At 36.1% G+C, this 19573-nt stretch overlaps 1 protein-coding gene across 5 annotated transcripts in view; it reads left to right on the forward strand.

Annotated features, from left to right (window-relative positions):
- lama2 (laminin, alpha 2) overlaps nucleotides 1-19573 on the forward strand; it is a 243370-nt gene that overhangs the window by 194282 nt on the left and 29515 nt on the right. For all 5 annotated transcript variants that reach the window (XM_058755242.1, XM_058755243.1, XM_058755244.1 and 2 more), the window contains 14 exons: nucleotides 2743-2953; nucleotides 3035-3151; nucleotides 3239-3399; nucleotides 4829-4967; nucleotides 8291-8393; nucleotides 8517-8633; nucleotides 11784-11966; nucleotides 12652-12806; nucleotides 13987-14130; nucleotides 14291-14424; nucleotides 15497-15656; nucleotides 17425-17549; nucleotides 17640-17802; nucleotides 18382-18526. In XM_058755242.1, the coding sequence (XP_058611225.1) occupies nucleotides 2743-2953; nucleotides 3035-3151; nucleotides 3239-3399; nucleotides 4829-4967; nucleotides 8291-8393; nucleotides 8517-8633; nucleotides 11784-11966; nucleotides 12652-12806; nucleotides 13987-14130; nucleotides 14291-14424; nucleotides 15497-15656; nucleotides 17425-17549; nucleotides 17640-17802; nucleotides 18382-18526 (2057 nt within the window). The remainder of the gene's footprint in view (nucleotides 1-2742; nucleotides 2954-3034; nucleotides 3152-3238; nucleotides 3400-4828; nucleotides 4968-8290; nucleotides 8394-8516; nucleotides 8634-11783; nucleotides 11967-12651; nucleotides 12807-13986; nucleotides 14131-14290; nucleotides 14425-15496; nucleotides 15657-17424; nucleotides 17550-17639; nucleotides 17803-18381; nucleotides 18527-19573) is intronic.

Genomic DNA, 19573 nt, shown 5'->3' on the forward strand with positions numbered 1-19573 from the left:
GAGATCTTTTGGCACAATTTGTTTACTGCAAATGGTTGGAACTGGTTGATTGGTGGATTTTTCTGTACAGCATTATGGGTAATGTAGTTTTTCACCATAAACTCAGCTGTTAAATAGGAATATTTTAAAAAAAGTAAGTTAAAATAATGTGGGTTGATGTTTTCAACGCAAGCATATTCGATCGATTAGCAAGGTTTATAACTTATCATTCAAAATTCCCCACCTGGAGTTTTTACAGACTGTTGCGCTCTATAATGGAAAAAATCATGCAGTTTTGAGGTTGTGCTTCATAAGTGTTCATAAGTAAAGATCATATGAATGTTGCTCAGTTTGAGTACCACAACAAACCTCCTTCACACAGAGCACATAAAGCTATGCAGCGGTGAGGACGCCATTCAAGCTCACAGGTTGGAATAATTGTTTTGGTGGCATTATGTTTCTCGGTCGTATTTTGTGGTTCATTGGATCACAGCTCAAATGAAGAAAGTTTCTCTTTCTTATGTAAAATCTTAATGAACTAATTAAAAGTTGCCCGAGGTTGGGCGGGGGAGGAATATTATTCCAGCCTAATCAAATTACTTCTGTAATGGATTCCAGAGTCTATACGGCCATGAGAGAACAGAGAGAGACACCTAGAGGAGGACAGAGGGATCGAGTAAAGCTGAACCGCTTTAAGAGCTGCCAGGTCCACTTCATTCGCATTAGGTGGTTTACAGATGGATTCAGTTTGAGCGCAGCGCTGAAGCATGTAGATATTTGTTGGTTTGATGTCTCCTCAGAGATCCCCTGTCTTTTAGTAAAAGACAAAAGATGTCCTACAAAATACAGTATTGAGCTGAGATTGTAACATCTTTATTCAGGGTTGTAGGAATTTATTTACGAAGGAATAGTGTGTGCAAAAACTTAAATTCATTACTCATGTTGTGATTATTCACCCATGTGCAGGGCCGGTCCAAGCCTTTATGGGGCCCTAAGCAAAATTTTATTTGGGGGCCCCTCGGTGCCGCCAATATGACTGGTTATTGTCAAAGCTTGATTATTCCCACACTATAAATCTAACACACATTATCAGTTTTGTTTGATGTAGCTGTGTTGCTTACATCATACCATTGTGTGCCTGGCATGTTTTTACCCTTCTGTGATTTTTATTTGTAACAACTGCAAACTTACAAGAGTGGTCAGGTGTTAATTTGCACTTTAACATTCAAAGTCTTAAAGTATTAAATGGCATACTTAATGTGGTGTGCTGAAAAGTAGACCTAGCTAAATAAACTAGCAGACAATGCTATCGAAGTTGTACTTTTATTACAAGTTATGGGCCTACTTTTTTTAAATAAATAGTAAACACTGGAGAGAGCATCTGTACATATAAAACAACTCTTAATCTATATCTAGTTTATGAAACAGAAGCTTATTTTTATTACAAAAACATATACCCAGGAAAGTTATTTTTACGCAGAAGAAAAAAAACCTTTATCTAAAACTAAGTAAAATCTTATAATATATTAAGATGTCTATTCGCTGATATTTTGATGTTCAAACATGAACTTCGCTAAAACAAAAAGATACCCTGCCTAGGCTGTGCTAATTAATCTGGTCTGATGGGAGCGTTTCCCAAAAGCAGCTATGGCCGCAAGTTCTGTCGTTACTAATAGAGTTCAATGGAAATAACGACCATAGTTAGCTAACAATGGATTTGAGAAACGCACCCCTGATTTGTGCCACAAAACCTCCATGTTGAATTTGTGCCCCCTCCACCCCCAAAACGAGACTGATTTTAACCCTTTGACGCGCCACGCTTTGGCTGGCACTGAGCCAGAGAGACGAGCTCAGAGAAAAGAAAGACAAAAGAAAGACGCTCAGTGCTTTTCATATTTCATAACCGTTCCGTATTTTCAACCGAATAAAGTTTATTTTAGGTTTCAGACATTTAAATGCAGTTTAATTAAGTAAAAAAGACATTTAGTTTGTTAAATAGGCTGCACACTGATTTCTATGGAAAGTGGCAATAAATAATCCTTTCAATTAATGGAGGACGTGCTTTATTTCTATCAAATACACATTGTGTAGGTTACTATAAAGTTTACTCTGTTTTTCTCCCAGCTAACTGGCCACTTACTTTCATGTGTTTTGGGAGAAATAGGTGAATTTATGTGATGTTAATCCGACAGATTCACACGGCAGCGTCCAGCACATATTATCAACATGGTCGTTATTATGCCTGCATGACACGCCGCTATGGAAATACGTAATAAAATGATATGTATAGATTATTATTTTTTTATATTTTGCTTTCATATAATTAGCACTGTCCATTGACATATCACGAATTAAAATAAAATAAAATAAACTGTAATTTCATGTAGGCTACTCTTGGGGGCCCTCTGGTGGCCACGGGGGGCCCTAAGCAGCCGCTTAGTTCGCTTATGCCTTGGGCCAGCTCTGCCCAAAATGCCAAATATTTTTATGGAAACAGCAAGACATTTTTATTTTTCAGGATTCTTTGATGAATTCAAAAGAACAGCATTTATTTGAAATAGAAATCGTTTATGACATTATAAAGGTCTTTACTGTGACTTTTGATCAATTTAATGCATCCTTGCTGAATACAAGCCAAAATCTCACTGATCCCAAACATTTGAATGCTAGTGTAGTTGGTCTTTCTGGTTTGCTTTGGTCTCTTAAAGAGTTTTCTTGTGTCATGAGTCACAGATAAGGAGCCCTCTCTCTTCATCTTTATAGTGCCGCAGAGGCTCTTTTGGCTAGAGTGAAGCGTTTGTTTGGAGATCCACACCAGGCCACAGAGGACCTGAAGAAGGAGGTCAGTGATAAAATAGGCGATTACAGGCAGAAACTGGACGAAGCTCAGGATCTGCTGAGGGACGCGCACAACAAAACTAAACAGGCCGAGGGACTGGCTGTTAACAACCAACTGAACCTCGACCGTCTGCAGGTGCACACTTACACAAACACACAGACTTGCTGTATAAAACGCTCCGAGTCGTGTCTAAAGCATGTTGTTATGTTTGAGCAGGGAAAGAGGGATGTGGCCGGTGAACAGAAAAAGGAAATGGAGGGAATTTTGGCGGAAGGAGAGAAGATGCTGGACGAAGCTAACGCTCTCTCAGACAGCATCAACCGGGGCAAAGAGGTCAGTTTCTTACAGAAATGCTACAGAAATGCTACAAAAAAAGATAACTTATCTTCAGAGCCGTGGCTTACTGACTGGCGTCTGCAGGAGCTGGAGGAGATGGCGCGAGAGCTGGGTCCCCTGCACGATAAGTTGGATTTTAAGGTGGCGCGGTTGGATCGTGGTCTGGACGACTCCATCCCTGATCTGCTGCTGAGAGCGGAGGACCACGCTGGCCAGCTCAATGATTCTGCTGCCATGCTCGACAGGTGTGTGTGTGTGCAGTTTCCAGCTCAAATGAACACTAGAGGCAATAAAACACTTGCACAAGTTGACGAGTTGACAAGTCGTTATTACGACGTTCAAGTCACTTTGGTCAGAAAAAGATGACGATTTACCTTTTCTACATAAAATTCAACGTTTTTTTAACTCTACATCTACAAAATACTGAATGAAGAATGTGCATTGTGTTTTTTTATTTTTTCTGTTTTTATTTTATTTATGAAGGTGATGAAAACTGAATAATTATATATTCTATTATAATTATGCAATAATATAATATTTTGTATATGTAACTTATATAGTTTTATTGTACATTTAAAAAAATTAATCATTTTATTAATTTCAACAACTTTCCCGACGCTGCATATCTTTACTCTTTGGCTGCATCCATTGCATCCGACACGTTTTATCACTGACACGCCCCCCACTCGAAAACTCAGGGCTTAAAGAAAATTTAGTTTCTCACTCGTAATAACGACTTTGTGGTGGCGTTCATGTGCGTTCAACTCGTAAATACAATGTATCCGACATGACTTGAATGCAGCATAAGTGCAGAGCATTGTGTGTGAACATGATCTTACTGTAGTTCTAGACTAAATATGAACATATATTTACTCATCTCACCTGCACAAAAACACATTCAGTGTTCCTCAAAATGAATAAAAACAGCCAAATGCAAACTCAGAATATGATGCAAACCTGCACTAATTAAATGTTAAATAAGACAAATATAATTAATTTTATTTAATCCCATTTTATTACCCAATGACTTTGCTACTGACCTTCGATGATTCAATTTAACCATACTAATAAGCAAAAATGGCACATTTGCGTTTCATTTTTGTTATTGCAACTTTCTTCTTCTGCGTCATATTCTTCATGTGATTTGTTTGAGCGACGCCCTCTACTGTACAGACATGAATTTACATTTCCTTCAGCCTGAGGCATATTCACTTCACTTTTGGTGTGAAAGGGCTTTTACATTTGTAAAACAAGTACTTTTTATATTAAAAACAAACAAGCAAGCCCTGCCCAGATTTAAAAAGTAACTCAAAAGTAACATAACGCATTACTTTCCATAAAAAGTAACTAAGTAACGTGATCAGTTACTTTTTTTAGGAATTAACGCAATATTGTAATGCATTACTTTTAAAAGTAACTTTCCCCAACACTGGGCGCTACATTATTTACTGTATATGTTCACATAGTAAAACGCTGCCAGATTCATATTTTCATCAGTTTCAGATAGAATGTGCTTTTAGTGCCACTCACTGGACATTTAATTTCAAAACTGTCACGAAATGTGCTGAAGCAATGTAATCAGTTTGTGGAAATGTGACCACAGGCACATTTTTCCAGTGAGCCTGGGTTGATTTAATTTGTCTTCTCTCACTGATCTGAATTTGATTTCTGTAGCATTCTAGCTGAGGCAAAGAACCTGTCCTTCAACGCCACGGCTGCTTTCAAGGCTTATACCAACATCAAAAACTACATCGATGAGGCCGATAAAGTGGCCAAAGAGGCAAAGAAAACCAGCATTGATGCTCTACAGCTGGTGAGGAAACACAAACACACACACACATATCATTAGGAGTGGCTCCTGTCTGCATCAGTGACTGATGTAAACGCTCCACGTGGGCAGCAGCTAATTTACATTCGGTTGTTTTTTTGTTTTTGTTTTATTTACTTATAGAACATGCAGATTTTTTCAACTCATGTCTTTTTGTGTTAAAGCAGAAAAGTCAACATTTTTTTTATTGCAAGATATTGCAAGAGTTCATATCCCAGCCAATGGCAAACAGGGAAATGCAGGGATATTTATTACGTTATACAGTATGTGTGTGTGTGTGTGTGTGTGTGTGTGTGTGTGTGTATATATATATATATATATATATATATATATATATATATATATATATATATATATATAAAGTGTTGGGGATGTTACGGGGTTACGTAATTTAATTACAAAAGAAATGTAACTGTAATCCGGAACAGTTACTGCAAAAAAAATGTGTAAATAAATTACAGTTACTCATGAAAATGTTAACGGTTACAGAGAGGATTACATCTGAATATTTTCTGTAAATAGCTAGGATATGTAGAATAATATTAATTGGTTGCTTTGCCTGTTTTTGATGTGCATGATGCCTCCAGTCATTTAAATGCCGTTTAGTAAAGTAATGCTATTCTGATGATTCTGATTTTTGATGCCAAAAATCAGAACAATCTCAGAGTTAAAGGTGTGCTAACGTCTGATTTTGTGGTGGCTGTGCTTTAAAATTAAACTATTATTATCTTAATTCAAGCGGATTTTGAAAGTTTGGCATTAATCAGTGTTGAGTGCCTGCTTTAAATGTTTCAAAATGATTAACAGTTGAAAACATTTGTTAGGAATTAATAAAAGTAATCAAAAAGTAATCAAATGCAATCAGTTACTTTAATAGTAATTGAAATAGTAACACTACTTATTACATTTTAAATAAGGTAACTTGTAATCTGTAACCTATTTCATAGGAGTGACGTTTTGTGTCAGGAGCTCGTCTGTAATGTCTAGAGATTCACTCCACACCTCAAACAGGTCGTGTTAAAGCTGTTCAGTTCATTTCCATTTGTCCTGCTTCAGAGATCAAAGCTTTCCTCCTGTTCTCCCGTTATCATCCCTCGCTCCTGTCGTTCACCCTCTTTCACTATCCTCTCACGTCTGACGCAGAAATGGTGGGGCAAAAGGTTAAAACTGAACAAGGGTGCTTCACACAAGAGTGTCAAACCTGACAATATGCAACAATACTAAAAATTAACTTTCAATCCTCTCCCAGCATGGAAATACATGACAAGAGCACACTGATCGTATCACGTTCAATAACATTCCTGATTTCTTTGTTATATTTCATATAGAATATAATTTTTGTTTATCACCACACAATCAGGACCATTGTTTTTGTGACTTTCTATTGCTTGATAATAATCAGAAATGTTTCTTGAGTAGCAAATCAGCATATTAGAATGATTTCTGAAGGATCATGTGACACTGAAGACTGGAGCAATGATGCTGAAAATACAGCTTTGATCACAGAAATAAATTACAGTTTAACAGATATTCACATAGAAAACAGCTATTTTAAACTGTAATAATATTTCATAATATTGCTGTTTTTATTATATTTTTGATCAAATATATGCTGGTGAGCAGAAGAGACTTATTTCAAATTCATAAAAAAAAATCTTCAAGGTTTTGAATTAAATGTGTGGCACATATACACATTTTACAACCCGAATTCCAATATTTAAATTTGAATAAAATTAAAACTAAAAGACTTTCAAATCACATGAGCCAATATTTTATTCACAATAGAACATAGATAACATAACAAATGTTTAAACGGAGAAATTTTACACTTGTATCCACTAAATGAGCTCATTTCAAATTTGATGCCTGCTGCAGGTCTCAAAATAGTTGGTACGGGAATGTTTACCATGGTGTAGCATCTCCTTTTCTTTTCAAAACAGTTTGAAGAGGTCTGGGCATCGAGGTTGTGAGTTTCTGGAGTTTGGTGTTGGAATTTAAAAAGATTGTGGAATACTTTAAAAACAACTTTCCTCAACGTCAAATTGCAAAGTGAATAACATTATCAAAAGATTCAGAGAAACTGGAGAAATCTCTGTGCATATGGGACAAGGCCGAAGACTTTTGTTGGATGCCCGTGGTCTTCAGGCCCTCAGACGACACTGCATCACTCATCGGCATGATTCTGTCATTGACATTACTAAATGGGCCCAGGAATACTTCCAGAAACCACTGTCGGTAAACACAATCCGCTGTGCCATCTGCAGATGCCAACTAAAGCTCTATCATGCAAAAAGTAAGCCATATGTGAATATGGTCCAGAAGCGCCGTCGTGTGCTGTGGGCCAAGGCTCATTTACAATGGACTGTTTTAAAGTGGAAAAGTGTTCTATGGTCAGACAAGTCCAAATTTGACATTCTTGTTGGAAATCACGGATGCCGTGTCCTCCGGGCTAAAGAGGAAGGAGACCTTCTAGCGTGTTATCAGCGTTCAGTTCAAAAGCCAGCATCTCTGATGGTATGGGGGTGCATAAGTGCATAGGCTATGGGCAGCTTGCATGTTTTGGAAGGCACTATGAATGCTGAAAGGTGTATATAAAGGTTTTAGAGCAACATATGCTCCCCTCCAGATGATGTGTATTTCAGCAGGACAATGCAAAACCACATACTGCAGCTATTACAACAGCATGGCTTCATAGTAGAAGAGTCCGGGTGCTGAATTGACCTGCCTGCAGTCCAGATCTTTCACCTATAGAGAACATTTGGTGCATCATTAAACAAAAAATACGTCAAAGACGACCACGAACTCTTCAGCAGCTGGAAACCTATATCAGGCAAGAATGGGACCAAATTCCAACACCAAAACTCCAGAAACTCATAACCTCGATGCCCAGACATCTCCAAACTGTTTTGAAAAGAAGAGGAGATGCTACACCATGGTAAACATGCCCCAACTATTCTGAGACCTGTAGCAGGCATCAAATTTGAAATGAGCTCATTTTGTGCATAAAATTGTAAAATTTCTCAGTTTAAACATTTGTTATGTTATCTATGTTCTATTGTGAATAAAATATTGACTCATGTGATTTGAAAGTCTTTTAGTTTTCATTTTATTCAAATTTAAAAAACATCCCAACATTTCCGGAATTTGGCTTGTAAAATGACAGTCCTTTATCTTGCTTTGTATCGCATTGTGTTTTGTTCAAAACATGTCCCTCCCTATAGTACCATCTAGTCCTTAGCAGCAGGTTTTGTATCATCTGAAGCGTGAGTGGCCTCTGCTCTGATGTGTGTGTTATGTCCTGTCTGTAGGCCTCAGGACCCAAAGGATCTCTGAAAGATCAGGCCAAGGGTTCAGTTCAGAAGAGTCACCGTCTGTGGAATGAGGCCAGAGACCTGCAGAATGACGTGAAAGGTGAAAATCCACATTAGATTTCCATCCTCAGCAGAATTAATACCGTCCTTCTCACAAATCTTCCCAAGAAAAACCTTATTGTTTTTCCAACATCTTTTTGATGTATTTTTATTTTTTTTTCAGAAAATGGAGACAATCTGGGTGCTCTTCAGTTCAGACTGAAAGGAGCCAACAAAAAGAACAAAGAATTACAGAAAGGCCTGAACGACACAATGGAGAAACTCAACGCAATCCCTGATGGTGAGTGAGTGTGTGTGTGTGTGTGTGGGGGCTTGTTTAGCTATACTTGTGAGGACCAGATGTCCCCACAAGGATAGTAAAACCTAACATTTTTGACTTTGTGAGGACATTTGGCCGGTCCTCACAAGGGAAATAAATTATTAAAAATACTGAATGAAGTTTATCTCAAAATGTAAAAATGCAAAAAGATTTCTGTAAGGGGTAGGTTTAGGGGTAGGGTTGGTGTAGGGCAATAGAAAATATTGTTAGGTCAGTATAAAAACAATAGAAGTCTATGAAAGTCCTCACAAGTATAGAAAAACAAACATGTGTGTGTGTGTGTGTGTGTGTGTTCTCAAACTGTCATATTTTCCTTGACAGCTGAGCTGTGTGTGTGTGTGTGTGTGTGTGTGTGTGTGTGTGTGTGTGTGTGTGTGCACGTGTGTGTGTGTGTCAGGGTCATCCTCACCAGCTTGACTGCAGAAAACACTGAATCTGCCACTTTAAACCTTCATAGAGTTTGATGTTTGCTGTTTCTATGGTTACACAGAGGTGTGTGTGCATGTGTGTGTTTGTCACACATTTGATTCAGGTGCTGTCAGGACGAGGTTATCACTGAGCGCAGTGTGCGTGTGTGTGTGTGCGTGTGTGTGTGTGTGTGCGTGCGTGTGTGTGTGTGCGTGTGCGTGTGTGAAACCTATAGCATCCATCTCATAACAGGTTTCAGACTGGCATCTAGAATCCCACAACGTCATTTCTTAGGATCTAAAACAATTTTCAGCACCAAAATTTGGCACACAGAATTACGGGTTATCATAGACTGTAAAGGGCAACTCTGTGCTGCCCTTAAAAAATGCCCAGATGAAGGCATCTTAGTAGACAGGATATTAGGGAAGCACTGGATTTGGATGTGTCTTGTTACCTTCATACCTCCATATACTGCCTGAGAAAACAGCAGTCAGTAAAATATCAAGTCAGTGTTGTTACCTGAAGCTAAAACTATTAAAAACCATTTTCAGTAACTGAAAGCTTAAATAAAATGAAATAAATGTTAGATGAATAAAATTTCAACTTTAAATTCTAGAATTACTAAGAATAACTACAATTGAAATAAAATAAACCTAAATAGAAATTTCAAAATTAAAAAGCTAATTCAAAATATGAATAAATACTGTAATGTATGTAAATAATACTAAAATAATGTAGGCAAGGAGAGTCTTGATATATATATATATTACACAATGATAATTCAAGGTGCTTTATATATAAAAGGCTTAAAAATAATTATAAAAAAATCAAAATAATAAGAAATAAAATTAACAATAAAAAGTAAAAAAGAACAAAGATTCTCTTAAAATGATTTGTGTCTTTTCAAGAAGCATAATCTAGAGAGGTGATACATTTGTCACAGATCATTGTTTTAAAATGGAAATGTATGTTTATGAATAGGTCTTACAAAGCATATTTCTTTATAATGAAAATAATATATATATTTCTTTCAGAAAATTGAAACCTAGTTAGTTTGAGGACATTAGGATTTGTTTAGGATTGTGAAATTGATTTATGACAGTTAAACACAGTTCTCCACCATCATGACTGAAAATATAATAATAACCATAGCAATAATTGATGAATATAATTAAAACTGGAAAGTATTTTTTCATTATGGTAGTATTTGTAGTGCTGATGTAAATGTATGCTGATTTAGTCTACTGAGAATCATTGAGAAGAATAGAAATGTAATGAAAACTCGAAATTAAACCGTCTGGGTAACACTTTTCAATAAGGTGTCATTTGTTAATATTAGTTACTGTATTAACTAACATGAACAAACAATGAACAATGCATTTATTACACTATTTATTAATCTTTGTTAATGTTAGTTAATGAAAATACAGTTGTTCATTATTTGTTCAAGTTAGTTCACAGTGCATTAACTAATGTTAACAAACACAACTTGTGATTTTAATAATGCATTAGTAAATGCTGAAATTAATATTAACTAAGATTAATAAATTCTGTATAAGTATTGTTCATTCTTAGTTCATTTTTACTAATGTTGTTAACTAATGTTAACTAATGAACCTCATTGTAAAGTGTTACCAATGTCTGGATGCCTGAATATGGAGTGAAATGTGTTTAATTGTCATAAAAATAAATAAATAGTTCTTAATTAAACATGTTAATTTAAAAAGTACTTTTCAAGTGTCTGTACTTTATCAGAGTGTTTACTTCATAACATTCCAAAGCACTTTTTACTGCACTACATTTCATATTAAATATCGTTAAATACTTAATTGCATTAGAAATCTATTACTTTCTTGCTTTTACTCAAGTAAAGTACTACATTTTTTATATTCTTAAGTATTAAAGGTAAAATAAACAACAACTTTTATTTATGAAATGTAATGCAGTAAAAAGTACGACATTATGCTTTGGAACAAAGTGAAGTTTTCCAAAGAAAAATACTCTGATAAACTACAGATACTTTTTAAATGTACTTAATATACTGTCCACCTCTGTGCATGACGTGACATTTACTGTAAACACTTTGCTATGAACACACTTACTCAGTAAATGTTGAATCATTTTGATTGTAAGATGCTCTTGTTGATTTCTCTTTAAATATGTGACCCTGGAGCACAAAAGCAGTCATGAGTAGCACAGGTATATTTGGAGCAATAGCCTTCAATACATTGAATGGGTCAAAATGATCCATTTTTCTTTCATGCCAAAAATCATTAGGATATTAAGTAAAGATCATGTTCCATGAAGATATTTTGTAAATTTCCTACCGTAAATACATATCAAAACTTAATTTTTGATTAGTAATATGCATTGTTAAGGACTTCATTTGGATAACTTTAAAGGCGATTTTCTCAATATTTAGATTTTACCAGGTTCAAATAGTTGTATCTCGGCCAAATATTGTCCGATCCTAACAAACCACACATCAATGGAAAGCTTATATATTCAGAATTTTCCAAAAAATTGACCCTTATGACTGGTTTTGTGGTCCAGGGTCACATATGTTAAGTAATTTGCTGCAAGAAAAGAAATAAGATCATTCATGATGTGCTTTCCTCATACGAATGCTGTTCTTCAGCTTGGTGAACACGATGTTTGAGACGTGCAGCTAAGCATGCTATGTTTTATCGTTGATGACGGCAGATCTGGCAGCCAGGATCCAGGCCACTAAGCTGAAGGCGGCGGAGGCCAACGACACGGCCATAGACGTGCTCAACCGCCTGAAGGACATGAACCTCAACCTGATGGGCCTGAAGAGGAACTACAGCAAACTGGAGGACGACGTCAAGAAAGCCAACAACCTGATCAAAGACCCGGAGAAAAACAGTACGACTTCCATCCAACTCCAGCAATAATCGTTCTTTATAGAGACAACAGCTGCATGGATCATGAAGATTTGATTTCTTAATTGAAATGTTTGCATTACAAGATCACTTAAATGCTTATTTGGTATTTTTCCCCCCCATTTGATTTTGAACGTCAACAGCAATAAGTATGTATACACGATTTTCTTCTTTCATCTGTGCGAATGATTTGAAGAGCTCTCTCCGCTCCCCGAGGCTTCAGCATGGTGCTTTTATGCGGAGCGCTGCATGTACAGAGAGAGTGTTTTCCCAATCGCTCCGTTTCTCCGTTCTTTGTTTCAACCCGACAGGATTAAACGCAGCCTTTGAAAGCTTCACTAAGCTTGTTATCCTAATGAGCGCTTTAGCTAATTACAGATGGAAACTCTGTCGTTTTTTACTCTCATCTTCTCTTTTGAAATAACAGCTCCATGTCTTCCGCTGCCTACGCTGCCAGTGAGAGATATATAACATGTCACTTTTTTCCCATTTTCCCTTTGTTTCTGAATTCTTTCATAGTCTCTTGCGCTCTTATGTTAGAGCCTTTCATTCTCCGTTACTCACGGCTCCGCTATCCAGCATGTTTCTAATGCGGTGTGTATTTTACTCTGTCACGCTCTTGTGTGTTAATGTGTGTGACGGCCGCTCCTCTGCGTGTGTGTCTGCAGTTCACGCAGCCGGAGCTAAAGTCAAGCATCTGGAGAATGAGGCTGATAGGTTGTTGGAGAAACTGAAGCCCATTCAGGAACTCCAGGACAACCTGAAGAAAAACATCTCGCAGATCAAAGAGCTCATCAACCAGGCTCGCAAACAGGCCAACTCTGTGAGTACTGCCCATCATACTCCAGGAGAAGCAGGTTTTATTCATTGAAATCATGAAATTTATACAATTTAACATCAGTTAATTAAAAAATATCGAAGTTCAACAACAATTACATTTTTAGGGCCCTAGGAAATTTTAACTAGATCCTGTGCTTTCTCTTTTAATTATTTCTTAATGGTTTAATTAAATTTGAATGATCAAAAAGCCTAATCAAATTAATTTATAAAAACAACTTTATCTGTTTATTTTCAGATCGTTTGTGTTGTGCATTTTCATTTTTCTGGTAATCAAATGAAGGCATAAAACATTTAACAATTCATCTTTTAAACAACTGAAAATTAAACAGTCCTTTGTTTTTAAAATAAAAACGTGGAAGAAAAAAATGTGTGATTATTCATTAAAAAAATGAATGCTCCACGTGTAACATGATTCTTATTTATTTACATGCCAAGATGCAAGCAATCATCTTTATTATTACAACGTGCAAAAAAATCAAGTGCTCAGTGCATTTTAAAACAACAAACATTCACGCAGGACCTTCCTCTGTATAGCAACGCATATGTGTAATAATAGTGTAAATACAAAATATACAAGAAGATATTTTAAAATATCTTCACATTATAGAAGACTAGACAAATTAAAGTCTTCATTCAAACCATGTGGTTGTGCCGTATTAAAGCAAAAATCTATTTACTTCCAGATTGTAATCATTTCTGTTCCATATTCATGTAACAACAAATTGGAAGTACCATATCTGTTCCCCATAAATTAATGAATTAACTGAATGATTTAACTCTTTGAAATGTAGAAGTTAAATATGTCACAGGCACTAGTTCATATCACCATTTAATTAAGTGCACAGACAACATTTGCCAAATTCCATGACATTCCGCTTTAAACATTACATTCCATTTTTATGGCTGGATTCCATCTGCATTTTTCACATCACAGAAATCATAGATCCCTAATTATCCTCATGCAAACAGCCTAGATACTTTCTGTCAGCTTTACGTTTTAAACACTATTCTATGAACACAAATTCAATAAATGGTCTTAATTTTAAGATGTTCATGTTGATTTCTCCTTAAATATTCTACAAGCTGCAAGAAAAGAAATAAGATCATTCATCGTGTGTTGTCTGCACTCTCTGGCTTGACCTCTCGTGACCTTTGACCCCTAGATTAAGGTGTCTGTGTCATCCGGTGGAGACTGTATCCGCACCTACCGGCCAGAAATCAAGAAAGGCAGCTATAACACCATCATCCTCCATGTGAAGACGGTTGCTGCTGATAACCTGCTCTTCTACCTCGGATCGGCCAAATATGTGAGTCTGAAACTGTCTGGATTTCTGAGGTTCACACTGCTGAACATGTACATTTGAGTCAGAAACAGAGATGTCGAGGGAAATAATAAGAGCTTATTACTCTTCCACACACACATAATATCATGTTTGATGAGAGCTGAATTTCCTGAATCGTGTGTAGGTGGATTTCTTAGCAATTGAGATGAGGAAGGGTAAGGTGAACTTCCTGTGGGATGTGGGATCAGGGGTCGGCCGTGTCGAATATCCCGATCTCGTCATCAACGATGGAAACTGGCATCGGATCGAGGCCACACGGTAATTCAGAGTTCACATACACTGTGTGTTTTGTTGAAAAATAAGCATTTCCTCATTTTCTATCACCCTTTCACATCCTTAAAACAAGATAGATTTACTCAAGATAGGAAATTGTGGAGATTCCACCACAGAATAAAAAAAGGTAGTTACTTTTTTCTCACAATTGTCAGTTTATATGTAAGCAATAAGTGAATAATATATATAATATATGCATGTATTATTATGTAATATAATTTTTTTATTTAAATTTTTTGTACTATATATTTTCAGGAAATATACAAAAAGTCTGAATTGGGAGGTGTTATCTTTTAGAATTGTGAGATATCTCTCAATTTGCAATTCCAAAAAAATCAATAAATAAAAATAATACCACACAATTCTGGCTCCTTTAAAAGAGATATAAACTCAGAATTCAGAGAAGAAGAAAAAAGATGGTAAAACTGGAAGATGTGAAACTGAAAAAGTAAAAAATAAAGTCAGAATTGTGAGATAAAAAGTTGCAACTACCGTTTTATTTTATTATGGTGGAAATTTTGTTCGATGGTTTTCAGAGAATACATGTTTAAAAAATGCTACAGAGAAGTTTTTCTTATTCCACTGAAATATTTTTCCTTGTTTTAAGCTTAAACCTCACTAGATTTCATTTTCATGGAAAAATTAACTTGATTCAAAATATATTTTAAATACTCTCCTTTTGTTTTGTTTTTTTTGTTTTAAGTGTTAATTCAATACAACCAAGTCATAATTTCTGGTAAAATATCATTACTTCTTATCAAATGCTTCTGCTTAACTGTTTCCGATTCCTTTCCAGATGTTAGTTCTGTAGACAGATGTGAAAGATTTTCCTTACAAAACTAAAATGTTATTTCAGTTCACATGTTCATCTAATGACAGCAGTAAAGAGAAACAGTGTTTGGGGGGAAACATTGATTACTATTTGCAGTGTACAGTACAATCCTTCTATTAATCATGACTGAAAAGGAAAACAGCTGTTTATTAGTAACTATTTATTAGTATTGCTGGTTATTAGTGGCTCAAGTGTTGGTCTTATTCTCATGTTGGCGGTGTGCAGTATCGGGCTCAACGGTAGTATCTCCGTTCATGCGCTGGAGGGACCCAAAACAGGCATCTTACCGAGCCTCAGAAGTGACAAATCACCCAAGAGTTTCACCGTGCTGGATGTGGACCAGAACGCTTACCTGTTTGTCGGCGGCATACTGGGCTCAGTGAAGGTGAGAGAGATCGCTTCATCAATCCACCGCACAACACTGCATCCACCGGTTTTCCAGTAAAAAATATATAAACATCTTTAAGGCGTGACAGTAAAGGCAAAAAGCATTCTTTTTTTCATGCACTGGACAATTTTGAGAATTTATGCTATTTCGCTTATATAACATTAACATTGCTGATTTATATAAAGATTTTTATAAATAATTTTACTCCTAATAACATGCTGGAAATGTATTTTTATTTTTATATTTTTTTTATGCCTGTTGACTGTATTTTCTAAATAATGGAGTGATAAAAAGAGTCCAAAATCCAAATCCCCTCTGTAAGAGCCTACCTCTAATATGTCAACAAAATCAAGCAAGAATTTTGAAGTTGAACCCGACTCACCTAGAGTTCAGAATCCTGTCTGGAAAATGTATGCAAATTGTTGCATATTTAGTTATATTATAATGTATCATTTGCATATTTAAATATTGCATTTCAAAAACTTGTAATACAAACCAGTTGTCTTAATGTATTGTGATAAATCAGCTGAAGAAGTATGGTAAGAACTATTAGTTAATATTTTTTAGCATATTCAGCTGTAATATATTGCGTTAAACCAAGATAAATGTGCTTAAGAATCAAAATTCAGTCAAGTCACCTTTATTTTTAAAATGCTTTATACAACAGGGATTGTTTCAAAGCAGCTATCAGTTATAAACAGGAAAGTCACAGAATCAATGAGGCAGAAGCAAAAAACAGCTCTAAAAAAATCTGTAGTTTTAGCTCTAGTCAGTTTAGAGTTGATTCAGTTCAGTTCAATAACTGTGACACATTCATTCAGTATGAAACAAGTTCAAATTCAGCTATAAGCAGCTCTACTGAAGACCAGTGTTGGGGAAGTTACTTTTAAAAGTAATGCATTACAATATTGCAATACTCCATAAAAACGTAACTAATTACATTACTTAGTTACCTTTATGGAAAGTAATGTGTTACGTTACTTTTTAAATCTGGTCAGGGCTTGCTTGTTTGTTTTTAATCTATAAAGTTCTATTTTGGCAGATGTAAAAGCCCTTTCACAGCAAAAGTGAAATGAATACGCCTCAGGCTGAAGGAAATGTAAATTCATGTCTATACAGTAGAGGGTGCTGCTCAAACTAATTGCATGAAGAATATGATGCAGGAGAAGAAAGATAAACACTCTTCAGCAATAACAAAAATGAAACACAAATGATATGTTTATCTAAAGTTGTTTTTGCTTATTAGTATGATTGAATTGGATCATCGAAGGTCAGCAGCGAAGATACTGGTTAATAAAATGAGATTAAATTAATGCTGTCAAATAAAATATAGAGTACACACACATATATTATGTAAATAAAAACTTTTATTTTGGATGCGATTAATCGTTTGACAGCACTAGATTAAATACATTATATATTTAAAATTTGCGTCATATTCTGAGTTTGCATTTCACTACTGCTGAAGACTGTAGTGACATCATTCAGCTCGAGTCACTTCAGTGTTGTTTCAATTCAGTTCAATTCAAAGTGTCGATATCGCAAAGTTCATGAATTGTGAACTAATTTGATTCAGTTCTTTTCCCATCCAATAGTATCAGTGCTGTGAAATCAATGATATTACTATTACAATGCCGGATTGCCTGAAAGGGACTTGCTTTGAAATAATTTATTTTGAATTATTGTGCAGTTTATCAGAATATTAAGTCTGAATTGTTTTATCATGTGAAATACATTCTCCTCGTGTGTGTGTGTGTGTGTGTAGAAGGCAGACGCTGTGAAAACCACCACGTTCTCAGGCTGTATGGGAGAGACGTCTCTGGATGGGAAACCGATCGGCCTCTGGAACTACAGAGAGAGAGACGGGGATTGTGCTGGATGTGTGGTCAGGTGAGCAAACACACACACACACACACACAGCTGTGAGCTCAGTGTGAGGAGCTCAGTGTAATATGTGTGTTTGTGTGTGTGTGTGTGTAGTCCTCAGCCAGCAGACACTGAAGGTACAGTTCAGTTTGATGGAGAGGGATACGCCGCCGTCAGCCGACCCACCCGATGGAACCCCAACGTTTCCACCGTCATGTTCAAGTTTCGCACGTTCTCCACCGACGCACTCATGATGTACTTCGCCACCAAAGACATGGTAACAGCCCGCCCACGCTTAAAGTGGTCATCGGATGCCCATTTTCCACAAGTTGATATGATTTTTTAGGGTCTTAATGAAAAGTCAATAACATATTTTGGTTAAAATTTTTCAGTGGTAGTGTAAAACAACACCCTTTTTACCTTGTCAAAAATAGCTCTGTTCACAGCGAGCCGTTTCGGTGCATGTCCCTTTAAATGTTAATGAGCTCTGCTGACCCCGCTTTCTCTTCCATGTGGTGACGACGTTCTCATGAAACTGTTAACTTTAGCCGAATTTAGCCGTGGAACTTGCTAACTAGCACGTTATTAGGAAAGGTGATTTGCAAAAATTCATAAAAGAACCTTATCACTTCTTCTGGAGGTGAGGCTGGATCACAATAAAAAAAAAAAAAAAATCTGTGGATTTTTATCATTATAGTGTGGATGTGTACAAACACTGCCAACACATATTTATGTTCAAACAACATGTAAAAGTTAATTTTGCATCTGATGACCCCTTTAAACCATATAAATGAGCCATTTTACAGTAACTGCATTCGTTCTGCTTGTTATATCTGTGCTCTGTCTGTCTGAGCAGAAGGACTTCATGAGTGCAGAGCTGAGCGATGGGAGGGTAAAAGTGAGTTATGATCTGGGCTCAGGCACCGGCTCCATCATCAGTGACAAACGCTATAATGACGGCAAATGGAAGTCGTTCACCATGTCCCGCGTGAAGAAAGAAGGTACAGACATGAGAATAGAGCAGCTCACCTTCAGCAGTGTGCCGAGCCGGTCTGAAAAATAAACATCCATCACTTACTCAACCTCATGCTTTTCAAAATGTGTTTCTTTCTTCTGTGCAACACAAATGGAGATGTTGACATTGGTCCTTTGCAAGCTTTCAGAACAGTAGTCCATGTGACATGTGCAATGTATATCAAATCTTCTGAAGTCATATGATGAGCGTGGCAAAGCCAAACTTATTATTTTTCCACTGAATATCATCACACGGTCACAGGTCTTACAGTAGATGCATGTTTTCAGGTATGCCATGTGAGCTCAGTAAAGCCAAATACTGTTGATTCAGATTTTGTGACGTGGCAAATTTAATATGTGTCAGCACAAAGATGTATCATTACAGTATTATTTATGCGTTTATTATTATAGTATTTATTTACATGTTGGATTACCTTTTATTTTTATATTTTGAGTTTAAAATTTTAGTTTTAGTAATTTTGTTTTCTGCTTTTGTCATTTTTATTATTTTTTATCATTTACTTTTATTTCATTGTTAGTTTTAGTAATTTTATTTCAGTTAGTTGCCAAAGTAAATACTTTTTTTTTTTTTTCTTACATTCTATTTTGGCTTTAGCGTTAGTTTTAGTTAACAATAACATTGGTAAACATCACAAACATGCACTGCGCATGATAGACAACAATGCCTGTCAAGGTTTTCTTTTTGTTTTGTTTTTAAATGCTACTATGCACATCAGAACAGTGACACTTGCGTCTACTGTATGTGTCTTGTCGACCTGTTTGCATTCATTGCACAATTACACTGCACAATCGCAGACTCACTTTTGCTTGTATCCACTAACAACATTGTCATCAATGCACAAGTGCGGACTTGAGTTAGAGTTGCTTTCACATTCACACAAATCACGCTACAGTTCCATCACAGTTGGACCCACAGCTATCACATTAAACGTTTTTCATGCAAACCATGCTTTGTTTCAAACTAAACTGCCAGTGTGAAATCTGCTTTAGTTGATGGTCAAGCAAATAGATCA

This window comes from Onychostoma macrolepis, chromosome 20 (genome assembly GCF_012432095.1).
Source record: "Onychostoma macrolepis isolate SWU-2019 chromosome 20, ASM1243209v1, whole genome shotgun sequence".
NCBI lineage: Eukaryota > Metazoa > Chordata > Actinopteri > Cypriniformes > Cyprinidae > Onychostoma > Onychostoma macrolepis.